A 14,947-nucleotide genomic window follows, 5' to 3' on the forward strand; every position below is an offset into this window, starting at 1 on the left:
ACTGTCCCCATGCCAAAAGCCCCAGCTCTCCTGTGACTCTGAGAGTGCTTTCCAACTCCACGCTTATTTATTCTCCCTTTGCGGCATACCTTCCATCGAAACAATCTTTCCCAGGAGATGGTAAGTAAATGAACTGGACATCCAGCACCTCCCCCTCTCTCTGTGTCTGGAGAATGAAGACTGATTCCTGATTGCAGCCTTCCTCCCTTCTCCTTTTCTTTAGACATTCAGCATTTAAGGGCTGAATTATTAGAACATGTTGGAGCCAGTTCTTCTCATAGGATGTGCAGACTAGTTTCCACTGGTGAAACACTGTGAATCATGCAGCATAATCACTTTGGCGGAATGATTTCAGGTGTCTTCACAAAATATGTTTTTCAGGAGAATAAGATTCAGTTAAATTTTTACTGAAGAGCTTAACACTCTCCTGTTTTGTTCATTTGTTCACAGATGTACCACAGGTTATTTTCGTTGATTTCAGAATATATCTCTCCATGATCATCCATTCTCATGTTTCAAAGGTTCACAGGTTGCTATCTTTTCAGGTTGTTGATTATTTAACAGAACATAATGGCAAGGACCAGGTTCAAGGGTCAAGGGACAGACAAAGGCAAAATGTGGCAACCTTGTAATTTGCCTGAAAGGCCATCTATTTTTGCACTAAGAGGTCTGTGTGGCCTGCTAGTAAGTGTGCTGTGTTAGTTGTTGTGTACACACACACAGGGTTGTGACTATGTGTTATAGTTGTTGTGCACACAGGGTTGTGACTATGTGTGTGTTATAGTTGTTGTGTACACACACAGGGTCGTGACTATGTGTTATAGTTGTGTACACACACAGGGTTGTGACTATGTGTTATAGTTGTGTACACACACAGGGTCGTGACTATGTGTTATAGTTGTGTACACACACAGGGTTGTGACTATGTGTGTGTTATAGTTGTTGTGTACACACACAGGGTTGTGACTGTGTGTTATTGTTGTTGTGTACACAGGGTTGTGACTATGTGTGTGTTATTATTGTTGTGTACACAGGGTTGTGACTATGTGTTATTGTTGTTGTGTACACAGGGTCGTGACTATGTGATATTGTACAGTATCCAGAGTGCTATGGGTAGGTGTGTACTGGGAGACAGATGGAACAGCGGGGGTCTGGTGTTGTCGTCAATATTTAATGGCGGAGTGAAAAGCCAAACACTGTGTCATTGCCAGCCTGTGGGCTCACAATTACAGCATGCGGTTACACCCACTAGGATCAGGTTAGCCTGCAATTAGCGGTCTACATGTGATAGGGTTACACCCCAGGTCACCACTGGCAACTGACCCAGTCACCAAATACAGAGGAGAGATGAGGGGGTGGCAGGTTCGGACTGGGGATGGGGGGTGAGGCTGGGGACAGGGGTGAGGGTCAGGATGGGGGTGAGAGTAGGAATGAGGATGAGAGTAGGGATGGGGGTGAGGGTAGGGTTGAGAATGTGGATGGGGGTGTGAGAGTGGGAAGCAGGTGATGGGTGAGGAGGAGATGAGGGGGGATGAAAGTGAAGGTGGAGAAGTTGAGGTGAGGTTGGCAGGAGGTCGGTGCTACAGATGAGGACAGCATGCAGGTCAGGAATAATGGATGAGAGTGTGGGAAATGTGGTGGTGGGGGTTTAGGGATGACGGTGATTGCATTTTTTCCACTGCCTACATGCAGTACGTCCAAAGACTGAATAGGAAAACTTTTGTGTAAAACAAATAGTATCGTAAATAGTATACATATAATATAATATAAATAGTATAGTAATCTCTTCTGGACCCCTAATGGACCTAATTTATTTCCCAAATACATGCTCCATATGCTTTTTGTTTCAAATTATTTCGCACCAAAAAAGGAAACCAGGTACCTTGTTTACCTTTTTAATACCCTTTTCCTGTCTTTATTCTAGGGGCAGATTTAAAAACGGCTTAGTCTGTCCTGTCTCTAAAGCTGAGGATTCAGTTCACGTCCACTGTGATTAATGATGATTTTCTTAAAAGCACATTTCACAAGTTCTCATGTGTCTTATGTTCATATTTACAGCATATACTGGAAGAGACGTCGATTCAAGGTGCTGCTATACGATATATGTTGTTATAAGATAGGAGAGACATGCCGTTATACCAATGCTTATTTAGAGGACATTATGACGACAACCTGTCCACGATAATAATATTAGTATTCATATTATGTACACAAACTTCAGCTCCATATACTGTTTATACAAGTCCATCCAAAATGCGTTGGGGTCCCAAATAAACATCGTTAACTTCTCTCCTGTCTATTAAAGTCTCTCTTCACGACTCCCAGCCTGGTACAAGCTCATAAAATGAGGAACTATTGCAAAAACAAATAATGGAAAAACGCAATGTGAAAACGCATACTTTCTTTTTATATATTACAATAAACTTCCAGGTACCAAACCAACATGATTGGTTCTGAAAGAATGGAGACTTTGGTGTTGACTATCACCTGCATCATCATCATCATCATCATCATCATCATCACCACCTGCATCATGACTCCTGCAACAATAATCATGATCAGATGAATGATGTCAAGTTCACGATCTTACCTATGGTTGTAATCACAGTGACTGATCTTACCTATGGTTGTAATCACAGTGATTGATCTTACCTATGGTTGTAATCACAGTGATTGATCTTACCTATGGTTGTAATCACAGTGATTGATATTACCTATGGTTGTAATCACACAGTGATTGATCTTACCTATGGTTGTAATCACAGTGATTGATCTTACCTATGGTTGTAATCACAGTGATCGCGAAGTAAAAAGATCCAGCGAATCTCCACTGCACCCCGGCTTTGTGGGGCTTCAGTTGCAACACCACCTCCTCGAGTTCATCAAAGTTGTTCTCAGTCAGATTGTATTTGTTCCTGATTACGAGTTTCCTGTCGTCCAGTTTGGTCTTCTGGCTCGTCTCCTTCTGGGACTCCAAGGCATCGAAGACGGCCGCGCCGACCAGCAGGTAGGTGAAGGTGCAGATGATGAGGGCGAGGGTCCGCACGTTTTGCCGCTTCATGGTCAGGGTGAGACGGGCTGCAAAAGTTTGAACAACGCGGGTCTTGAGGATGGGGAGGACGGGGAGCTGGGCTGGTTCATGGCTGGACTGACTGGCTCTGTCGAGGGGGAGAGTGTCGCCTGTCGGAGCTCTGGAATTACTTTATTTGCCGAAGCGCACATTTACTCTCGGAGCTGTTCGTTCAGCACCACCCCCTCCTAACCCCCCTCCCCCTGTGTGTGTGTGTGTGTGTGTGTGTGTGTGTGTGTGTGTGTGTGTGTGTGTGTGTGTGTGTGTGTGTGCGCGCGCGTGTGTGTGTGTGTGTGTGTGTGTGTGTGTGTGTGCGCACACGTGTTCCTACCGCCCTCCCCCCTGCCAGCCAGTGCGTGATCTGTGTGTTGTGGATCTAATATGTGTTTTTGTGGTTTGTGTGTGTGTGTGTGTGTGTGTGTGTGTGTGTGTGTGTGCGTGTGTGTGTGCAACAGGAGATGGAAATAAGACTGTAAGATGGATTTACAGTCTTATTTTCATCTCCTGTTGCACACACACACACACACACACACATACACACACACACACACACACGCACACGCACACGCACACACACACACACACACACACACACACACACACACACACACACACACAGACACACACACACACACACACACACACACACACACACACACATATATTGTTTTGAATGCAACATTTTTGTGATGTTTGTGATAGCCCGCAGTGCTCATGAATCACGGTTACAATCATCCTGTATCATTATATTTATTAAGATTTAACAACAGCAAACTCCTCAAAAAGTTATTAACATCATCAGTCATGTTTGAGGGTTGGGCTCAGGGTTGCCCTGTCCTGCATTAGCCAGGATGTCCCAGATATTGGGCTAAATTGGTTTGGACCGCCCTTGTCCCGTATACTCATCCAATCACAGGTCTCCTCATGCGCATGATCAGTTGTACATACAGTCATGGACAAAACATATTGGCACCCCTGCACCTTTTGTCAGATAATGCACCACTTCTCCAGAAAATTGTTGCAATTACAAATGCTTTGGTATTCACTGTGTTTATTTATTTAGTTTGCATTGGAACAACACAAAAAAAGCTGAGATAAAAAACCAAATCTGAGATCATTCCACGCAGAACAAAAAGAGACAGCGGTGACTGGATGACAGCCTCCTGTACTTTAAGCCGTAGGGAATTCTCCCCTGGCCATGGAGGTGAGAATGACCTAACTCACCATGCTTCCACAGAAATGCACAAGAAGGCCACACTAGCTAAAGGTGCAAGCGATATCAGTACATTCTTCGTGACATCTACTGTGGAAAATTACTAAATGGCAAAATCGTGGCAGCTACAACAGCATCGACTGTCTTGTTAAGCACAATGGTGCTTTGTTTCATGACTCAACATTTGAGTCAAATGTCAAAAAGATGCACTTGGGTGCCCCGCGGTGGTGTAGCGGGCTAAGCACTGGCCACCAGTGCATGCTGCCCACCGGGGCCGGGGTTCGTATCCCGGCTCGCCAGACCCGGATATGGCCGAGGCACATACGGGGAGCGGCATATTGGGCGGCCGCTCCCGAGGGGGGGTATAGGAGTAGTTCCGGACAAGGATCCGTCGCGCAACAGCGCCCCCGGGGTGCCGGAATAACGGTGCTGGGCTCGAGGAGCCAGTCAGCTAGTCTGCCTGGCGGCCTCCTCTGGGACTGCCGGCCACGGGGTCGTGCGGCGGATCCCTCGCAATAGGCAGGGGATAATTGGATGCTAGGTTGGGTTCAATTGGCTACCAAATTGGGTGAAAAAAAGGGATAAAATCTGAAAAAACAAATTTATAAAAAGATGCACTTGGGAAGAACGAAAGCTGAGATGATTGAGCTGGAAGACTAAGCTGAAAGACTGTGCAGGATATTTTGGATGATCTGTCCCCGACCGAAGGTGAGCCCATGTATTTCTCAGTTGCCAATGATGCCTCAAACAAGAGAAATACTGTAGATCAAATGTTTCCAGTGCGCGTGAGATATCTCTGTGTCTGATGGAGTGCAATACAAGTTACTTTTATGAAGACAGTGATGAAACTGCAAATGACGTACATCAAGCTCTGATGAACTGTCTGGAAAAGCATGAACTATCAACCGACAATCACATTCTGAAAGCTAATTGCCCAGCTCACATAGCTTATAACGCCTGCAAGCACGCCTGCAATCAGCTATCAGCGGATATTGAGTAAATCGTTTTAAAGATCTATAGCCACTTCTCAGTATCTGCTTCCCCAAGAGAGGAACTGCATGCATTTCTTGCCTCTGTTGTTCTCAATGGAATGGCGTGAAGTTCTGTGACATATTTGCATACAAAGGCTCTCTCTTCATCCAGCTGTCGATCATCTCCTGCAAAGATGGCCATGTCTTACATGCTGTCCTATGGCATAAGCTTAAATTCACCATTCAATTGGCAGGTTGCATAATGACTATTGGTTAGGTGACCGTATGTTTCATATTATTTTCACCACATTACAGGAGTGTAAGAGAGTAAAATTCTTGGGCTTCAGTTCCTGACATTGCAGCACAAGACAATAAGGCAATAGGCATAATTCAAGATAAAAAAGTGACAATAGTACAGGACATAAGTGACAAATAAGACAGGATACAATTAGCAGTATCCAGATTTGCAGACAATAAGGGCATAGGCATAATTCAAGATAAGAAATTGACAATAGTACAGGATACAATTAGCAGTACAAGTACAAGTAATAAAATAGATAGTTCAAGTAGTACAACACATGCATACTGGTAAGTTATGTTCACGTTTTATCGGCAAATGCAGTTCCACTATTCATACTCATTCAACTCAAATGGAAATATACATTGGTCTTACTTTCACTTTATGAAGTCCATTCACCTATCATTCTGACAAAGATGTCAGTGACTTTGCTGTAGAAGTCCTCTTTATTTTCTTTTAGTTTGGTAGTGAGAAAGTTGGCAACCCTAGTTGGGCTTGAGACAAACATGAGACAGTGACTTTACTACAACTGGCGCCCCTGTAGCCCGAGCACGTAAGCTGTCAACAAACTAAAAGCAATATTCTAATAACCCTAATCAGGTTTTGCGTCTCCTGAAAATATACTGCCTCTTTTATTGCAAGATCTTGCACATCTTCATTGTTTCATGGTGATGATTTACAGTATAGAGTCAAGCCCCAAACAACTGGGCTTGCTGCTTACACTGCTTAATTAGTAGTAAGTAGTTGCTCATAAGGTCCAGATACAGTACGTCCCTCAGTGTCATGGCCTCCATGGGCCCTGGACTTCTGTGATACGTCAATGGGAGATGGGGTTCAGTGGACGAGGACAGGGTTCAATTGGTTGCCATGGGGCTGGACGGCCCGAGAGGAACTCAAGACGATCTTTATCATTTTTTTCAGATGTTATTGTTTCCTGTTCGTCCTCGTGTTGACGTACTACTGCCTTCCTCCTGCGATAAGGACATGCTCGCTATGTCACAGTGTTTATTTATCACGTGTGACATTTGGGATTCCGATAAGTTCGGATAAGGTACGTCTTTGGAGGGAATAACAGTATAACTCGTCCCTTTTTTCCACTGTCATCGGCTAAAAAAATTCTCATGGCATAAATAACTCAAAATATTCTTATTTGAATTTAAAGAAGGAAAATTGGTCTGATGAAAAAAATCGAATGACTCTTTCTCAGGCCTCCCAGTCACCTTCGTATTGTGTCAGTTGCTGTGCTGTGTTTTGTTTCACACTGAGGGAGGGCAAGTTAAAAATAGCTTCATCTTCAATATCCAGGTCAACCAATTGAACTGAGACTGAGCCCTGCCTAAATCCTGCCATTGTGGACCACAGGCTCTGAATGGATCAATACATCAATGAATCAATGACATTTCATTCAAAAAGATGCCTCTTAAAAAACGTTTCCCCCTGCATAGCCCTGATGACTTCAATAACTCAAACCCAGGCAAATGTGCAAAAAGCAATAAATGATCTCCACTTATTGCCACATACACACTGGAGACAATTGCATGACCGGGAAATGTCGAGGGCCAAGATGACACTGTATTTGCATCCCTATCTTTTGGCTAAGATAAAGTATGCTGTAGCAAAGGGACAAGTCCCTGTGAAAAGCAGTGTGAGCCCCAGCCTCCTACCCCAGCCCCCAGCCCTACACACCAGCCCCAGCCCCAGCCCCAGCCCCAGCCCCAGCCCTCCAGCCCTCCAGCCCCAGGCCCCAGGCTGCGGAGGCTAAGCCATTTGGAAACAAGTGTACTGTCCCCCTGCAGAGTCAGCTGCACACAGCAGTCATCCCTGACACGTCCCGGTCTACGGCCGTACAGATCAGTGCCCCATGGGGGTTGAACTCTGGCTGGGGAGAGAGAGAGGGGATGGGGACATCCGTCATTATTGCAGTTTGGGCTGGGGACATGAACACGAGGCAGGAAGGCAGGGAGAAGCAGAGCCTTTCAGGACAGCACTATGAATGAATGAATGAATGAATGGTCTTTATTGTCATTGATATAGTACAGGTACCATACAACGAGATTTGGGAGGGGGGGCTCCCCTGGTGCTTTGGTGCTAGGAAAAAAAACTAAAAACAAGAAGGGAAAAGAGCTGGTTTACATAAATAAAGGCTATGTACACTATCCACTATACTATACTATACAAATAAAACACTGTGCTGTACTCTATGCTATGCTATACATATCCTAACATTTCCTATCTCTGAACCTTATGTACCCGAGGGTTGTCCTATTGCACATAGTGTTATTGCACATTCATTTAAAGTGTCGCAGTTTGCAGGTTTGAAATGTTCACAGTTGTGTTTCAGTATTGCACTTGATTACAATCTAGTAGCTGCCATCAAATTGTCTAGATTGTCCAGGGCCTAGAACCTAGGTCTTTGCTGTGTTCAGGGCCTGAATGGCCCTGGGGTAGAAGCTGAGCTTCAGTCTGTTTGTCCTTGCGGACATGGTCCTGAACCGCCTGTCCGAGGGCAGCCGAACAAAGTGTTCGTTCCCAGGGTGGGATGGGTCTCTGGAGATCTTGGAGGCCTTCCTGAGGCAGCGTGTGTTGTACAGCTCTTCCAGAGAGGGGAGGGGGGCGCCGATGATCTTCTGGGCCGATCTCACGACTCTCTGTAGCGCTTTCCTCTCTGCGGCTGTGCAGCTGGAGAACCATACGCAGATGCAGTAGGTGAGGATGCTCTCCACTGTGCAGCGGTAGAAGGTCACAAGCAGCTCCTGTCTGAGGTGGTATTTCCTGAGGACTCTCAGGAAGTAGAGCCGCTGTTGTGCCTTCTTGATGATGGCTGCTGTGTTGGTCCTCCAGGACAGGTCATCCTGTATGTGCACCCCCAGGAATCGGAGGGTTGAGACTCTCTCCACGCTCCCTCCATCGACGAGCAGGGGCTGGACCTCAGATTTGTTCCTCCTGAAGTCCACGATGATTTCCTGGGTCTTTGACTGGTTCAGCAGCAGGTTGTTAACCTTGCACAGCTTGCCCAGCTGCTCCACCTCATCCCTGTACGCCGCCTCGTCCCCCCCCGAGATGCAGCCCACCACGGTGGTGTCGTCTGCAAACTTTACGATGGAGTTGCTGGGGTGGACGGGGGTGAAGTCGTAGGTGTAGAGGTTGTAGAGGATGGGGCTTAGCACGCAGCCCTGGGGGGACCCAGTGCTGAGTCTGAGGGCTGTGGAGGTGTGGGAGCCCACCCGCACCCTCTGGGGGCGGTCAGACAGGAAGTCCTTGATCCATGCACAGATAGAGTGTGATAGTCCCAGGTCTAGTAGTTTGGTCACTAGCCTGTCTGGAAGGATGGTGTTGAAGGCAGAGCTGAAGTCCACAAAGAGCAGTCTCGCGTAGCTGTTCCCCCTCTCCTGGTGGGATAGAGTGGAGTGGAGAGTCGTCGCGATGGCGTCCTCTGTGGACCTGTGGGCTCTGTAGGCGAACTGGTATGGGCCCGGACCATGTGGGCCCGGACCAGTTTCTCGAAGCACTTCATGATGATTGGTGTGAGTGCCACCGGGCGGTAGTCGTTTAGGCAGCTCACCGTGCTTTTCTTCGGGACTGGGATGATAGTTGATGTTTTCAGGCAGGGTGGGATGGTGGCCTGGGACAGGGACTGGTTGAAGATGTTGGTGAAAACCCCGGCCAGCTGGTCGGCGCAGTCCCTCAGCACCCGTCCCAGGACGCCATCCGGCCCTGAGGCTTTTCTGGGGTCCACCGCCTTCAGCACGCGTCTCACTTCATGCTCTGTGAGGGTGAGGCTGCTGAGAGCTGGAGAGAGTGGTGTTTGTGTTGTGGTTACCTCCGTTCGCCCCTCGTCGAACCGGGCGTAGAAGGAGTTCAGCTTTTCCGCCAGCAGGGGGTCGTCCTCCGCGGCTGTGAGCCTGTTGGCTCTGAAGTTTGTCATGTGCTGAACCCCCTGCCACACCCGCCTGGAGTCGTTGCTCAGGAAGCATTCCTCAATCTTCTCTCTGTGGTCTGCCTTGGCCTCCCGGATGCCACGGTTTAGCTTAGCCCTGGTGGTGCTGTACAGCAGTGTGTCCTTCGCTGAGTAGGCGTTGTCCCTCTCCTTGAGCAGTTTTCGGACCTTCTCAGTCATCCATGGCTTCGTGTTGGGGAAGGTGATGACGCTCATGCTAACTCTGTAATAAGAGCCACACTTGTGGTGTGTTGGGACAGTTAAGGAACTACAACTTTGTAATTTGGGAGATTGGTCTCTGGTCCCAGACATTCCACTCTAAACTCAAGGGAGCCCTTGTTCCACTAGAACAGCCATGAGTGGGGTCATTTGACCCTGTGAGTAATCTTTGCACTTGATCAAATTTCAGGACCCTCGTTTCATGACTTTTCCTAGATATGTGTGTTCTACCACCCAGTATCCTTACATTTTCAAAACCACATCAGGATAAGCTAGTATGAAGCTATTTTGCTGTTTTTCTGTGTAGGAGGCAGGCTAATTTATAAGACAGCCAACTAGTGGTCGTTGTGTGTAAGTAGCAGCTTCCCATTGTAAAGACTATGGTCATTTGACCCGAGGCGGCTCTAATAGTAGGTAGAATTGGCTGTTCTAGTGTTAAACTGTCACACATGAATATCAATGACTATGGGACGGAGAAACACCAAAGCGAATTGAATGTTTTTATTAATGCAATTTCCCCCAAAAAACATTTGAGCAGCTATTGTAAAGCGGATGCAAACAAAAACTGTTTAAAGTTTTTATTTATGTTTTTATGATCAGTTTCTATTCAATGCAAGTGTCCATGATATTGAAGTTTTCCTTTCATATCAGCACTTCATTTAACTTTCCTTATATAAATATATCTTTTGTTAAAAACCAGGCTACTTAAAATCAACACAAAACATAAACCAAACAAACCATGGCAATAACAACAGCCCAGAGCCTGAACAATCTGTGATCCAAACCTGTCTTGTCTTACTATCATTAGTGTCTCTTGTGTGTAGTAAAACCACACAATCTAGTCTTTTGAGAACTACTGTGACATGCTTTCAACCCACGATCAATCCCTTTGATATAAGCAGAGAGCAGCACAGCTGTAGTGAACACCGTGGATCCTAAGCTCTTCTTAGCTCTTGTACTAAACCTGTGTGCTGTAAATATCAGTCAAAAACCGTCAGTGCCAACACACCGTCCAAACATTTATATGAATATTTCACATCTCAGAATATTGTCTCTTATTGTCTCCAAATGTAGAACATAAAATAGCACTCAAGTGTGTGTCTGGAGGCTGTCAGTGAAAATATCACATCATTTTTATCAATGTAATGTACTGTGTAATGTTGGTGACTACGCATCGAATCTAAATATCAGTGGCAATTTAATACAATAAGTTGATAGTCTAGTACTCTGGTACTCTAGTGCCATTCACACATCATTACTACCAGTCTTTAAAAGGTCTGGGGAACACAGGAAACAACCCAGGTAAAAAATCTATATCTTCTCCTGAACCGATAATGCACTTTGATTTTGTGTGCCTGTCCAGGCGAAACGCCTCCATTTCTACCACTAATACACACACACACACACACACACACACACACTCACACACTCACACTCACACACCACACACACACACACACTCACACACTCACACTCACACACCACACACCACACACCACACACACACACACACACGCACGTGAGCAGACAGACACAGACACAGACACACACACACACACACACACACACGTGAGCACACACACACAAACAGAGCACGCTGTGCGTCCTCCTAGTGGCCTAGTCGGTAGTGCTCAGGGTGATTTAACGTGCATTTAAAATGCAACGGCATGAGAACATCATTATGGCGATGCTAGGAAGAGATGGAGCCTCCCCCACCCTCCCCTCTCCCCCCACCCTCCCCTCTCCCCCCACCCTCCCCTCTCCCCCCACCACCCTCCCCTCTCCCTCCACCACCCTCCCCTCTCCCCCCACCCTCCCCTCTCCCCCCACCCTCCCCTCTCCCCCCCCCACCCTCCCCTCTCCCCCCACCACCCTCCCCTCTCCCCCCACCCTCCCCTCTCCCCCCACCCTCCCCTCTCCCCCCACCCTCCCCTCTCCCCCCACCACCCTCCCCTCTCCCCCCACCCTCCCCTCTCCCCCCACCCTCCCCTCTCCCTCCACCACCCTCCCCTCTCCCTCATCACCCTCCCCTCTCCCCCCACCACCCTCCCCTCTCCCCCCACCCTCCCCTCTCCCCCCACCCTCCCCTCTCCCCCCACCCTCCCCTCTCCCCCCACCACCCTCCCCTCTCCCTCATCACCCTCCCCTCTCCCCCCACCACCCTCCCCTCTCCCTCATCACCCTCCCCTCTCCCCCCACCCTCCCCTCTCCCCCCACCCTCCCCTCTCCCCCCACCCTCCCCTCTCCCCCCCCCACCCTCCCCTCTCCCCCCACCACCCTCCCCTCTCCCCCCACCCTCCCCTCTCCCCCCACCCTCCCCTCTCCCCCCACCCTCCCCTCTCCCCCCACCACCCTCCCCTCTCCCCCCACCCTCCCCTCTCCCCCCACCCTCCCCTCTCCCTCCACCACCCTCCCCTCTCCCTCATCACCCTCCCCTCTCCCCCCACCACCCTCCCCTCTCCCCCCACCCTCCCCTCTCCCCCCACCCTCCCCTCTCCCCCCACCCTCCCCTCTCCCCCCACCACCCTCCCCTCTCCCTCATCACCCTCCCCTCTCCCCCCACCACCCTCCCCTCTCCCTCATCACCCTCCCCTCTCCCCCCACCCTCCCCTCTCCCCCCACCCTCCCCTCTCCCCCCACCACCCTCCCCTCTCCCTCATCACCCTCCCCTCTCCCCCCACCACCCTCCCCTCTCCCCCCACCCTCCCCTCTCCCCCCACCCTCCCCTCTCCCCCCACCACCCTCCCCTCTCCCTCATCACCCTCCCCTCTCCCTCCCCCACCCTCCCCTCTCCCCCCACCCTCCCCTCTCCCCCCACCCTCCCCTCTCCCCCACCACCCTCCCCTCTCCCTCCACCACCCTCCCCTCTCCCCCCACCCTCCCCTCTCCCCCCACCCTCCCCTCTCCCCCCCCCACCCTCCCCTCTCCCCCCACCACCCTCCCCTCTCCCCCCACCCTCCCCTCTCCCCCCACCCTCCCCTCTCCCCCCACCCTCCCCTCTCCCCCCACCCTCCCCTCTCCCTCCACCACCCTCCCCTCTCCCTCATCACCCTCCCCTCTCCCCCCACCACCCTCCCCTCTCCCCCCACCCTCCCCTCTCCCCCCACCCTCCCCTCTCCCCCCACCCTCCCCTCTCCCCCCACCACCCTCCCCTCTCCCTCATCACCCTCCCCTCTCCCCCCACCACCCTCCCCTCTCCCTCATCACCCTCCCCTCTCCCCCCACCCTCCCCTCTCCCCCCACCCTCCCCTCTCCCCCCACCCTCCCCTCTCCCCCCCCCACCCTCCCCTCTCCCCCCACCACCCTCCCCTCTCCCCCCACCCTCCCCTCTCCCCCCACCCTCCCCTCTCCCCCCACCCTCCCCTCTCCCCCCACCACCCTCCCCTCTCCCCCCACCCTCCCCTCTCCCCCCACCCTCCCCTCTCCCTCCACCACCCTCCCCTCTCCCTCATCACCCTCCCCTCTCCCCCCACCACCCTCCCCTCTCCCCCCACCCTCCCCTCTCCCCCCACCCTCCCCTCTCCCCCCACCCTCCCCTCTCCCCCCACCACCCTCCCCTCTCCCTCATCACCCTCCCCTCTCCCCCCACCACCCTCCCCTCTCCCTCATCACCCTCCCCTCTCCCCCCACCCTCCCCTCTCCCCCCACCCTCCCCTCTCCCCCCACCACCCTCCCCTCTCCCTCATCACCCTCCCCTCTCCCTCCCCCACCCTCCCCTCTCCCTCCACCACCCTCCCCTCTCCCCCCACCACCCTCCCCTCTCCCCCCCCCACCCTCCCCTCTCCCCCCCCACCCTCCCCTCTCCCCCCCCCACCCTCCCCTCTCCCTCCACCACCCTCCCCTCTCCCTCCACCACCCTCCCCTCTCCCTCCACCACCCTCCCCTCTCCCCCATCACCCTCCTCTCTCCCCCCACCACCCTCCTTTCTCCCCCCCCCACCCTCCCCTCTCCCCCCACCACCCTCCCCTCTCCCTCCACCACCCTCCCCTCTCCCTCCACCACCCTCCCCTCTCCCCCATCACCCTCCTCTCTCCCCCCACCACCCTCCTTTCTCCCCCCACCACCCTCCCCTCTCCCTCCACCACCCTCTCCTGTCCCTCCACCACCCTCCCCTCTCCCCCCACCACCCTCCCCTCTCCACCACCATCACCCTCCCCCACCACCCTCCCCTCTCCCCCCACCACCCTCTCCTCTCCCCCAATCACCCTCCCCTCTCCTCCCACCACCCTTCCCTCTCCACCACCATCACCCTCCCACCACCACCCTCCCCTCTGCCCTCCACTACCCCAGCACCCTGAGAGGGGTGCCTATCAGCCCATCACCCCCCCCCGCCCCCATCACACCACCACCCTGAGAGGGGTGCCTATCACCCTCCCCTCTCCCCCAATCACCCTCCCCTCTCCTCCCACCACCCTCCCCTCTCCACCACCATCACCTTGCCACCACCTCCCCTCTGCCCTCCACTACCCCAGCACCCTGAGAGGGGTGCCTATTAGCCCACCACCCTCCCCACCACACCACCACCCTGAGAGGGGTGCCTATCAGCCCACCACCCTCTCCCCCCCCCCTCCACCACCCTGAGAGGGGTGCCTATCAGCCCACCACCCTCTCCCCCCCCCCCCCTCCACCACCCTGAGAGGGGTGCCTATCAGCTGGCTCTGTCTCATTACATGAGCCTCCTCCTGGCCCTCCAGCCTCCCACTGACATTCAATTAAAGCCTTTCATTTGTCCGTTGTTCCCTCTGCCTCCACGGCTCTCCCGCTGAGCCCCACTGTGGTTGGATAATTATCCTGTGCGTCTCTCCAATCCGAGTTGAATCTCTTTATTAAGCACGGCACCATGCAGGGTTAAGGCACACCTGCCCCTGTCTGTCATCAGCTGCAGGTGGGAAGTACAGTGTCCTATATAGTCAGTCTCACCATGTGGATTTCCACGTGGGAAGGGTTTTAAGGTGAGAGGTAGTTCACCTGTGGGACAGCAGTCAGTTTAGAAACCTAATTGATTATGTCTCCATGTCATGTGGACTCGTCCCCGAGCCAAATACCGGTGTTGCTTTTTTTGACATTTTGCCATGGTAGAATGATGCTGATGGACCTGGGTCAAAGCTAAATCATCCCCCATGAAATTGGTTAATTACTGAATTGATTATCTCATTTTATGGGGCTAGCAAGAATTCAATGTGTAATTAATCACTTTATTGACTTGTGAAATAATGAAATAATGGCCATTTATCATTAA

General features: G+C 51.6%; 1 protein-coding gene across 1 annotated transcript in view; it reads right to left on the reverse strand.

Moving 5' to 3' along the window:
- kcnk3a (potassium channel, subfamily K, member 3a) overlaps window positions 1-3,061 on the reverse strand; it is a gene marked incomplete at both ends in the record, with an annotated part of 30,157 nt that extends 27,096 nt beyond the window's left edge. Inside the window, one exon of the mRNA XM_080541171.1 lies at window positions 2,779-3,061. Coding sequence (XP_080397297.1) covers window positions 2,779-3,061 — 283 coding nt within the window. The remainder of the gene's footprint in view (window positions 1-2,778) is intronic.
- Window positions 3,062-14,947: the final 11,886 nt, after the last annotated feature.

The sequence above is a fragment of the Nansenia antarctica genome (genome assembly GCF_963989245.1).
Source record: "Nansenia antarctica genome assembly, chromosome: 1".
NCBI classification, from domain to species: Eukaryota; Metazoa; Chordata; class Actinopteri; order Argentiniformes; family Microstomatidae; genus Nansenia; species Nansenia antarctica.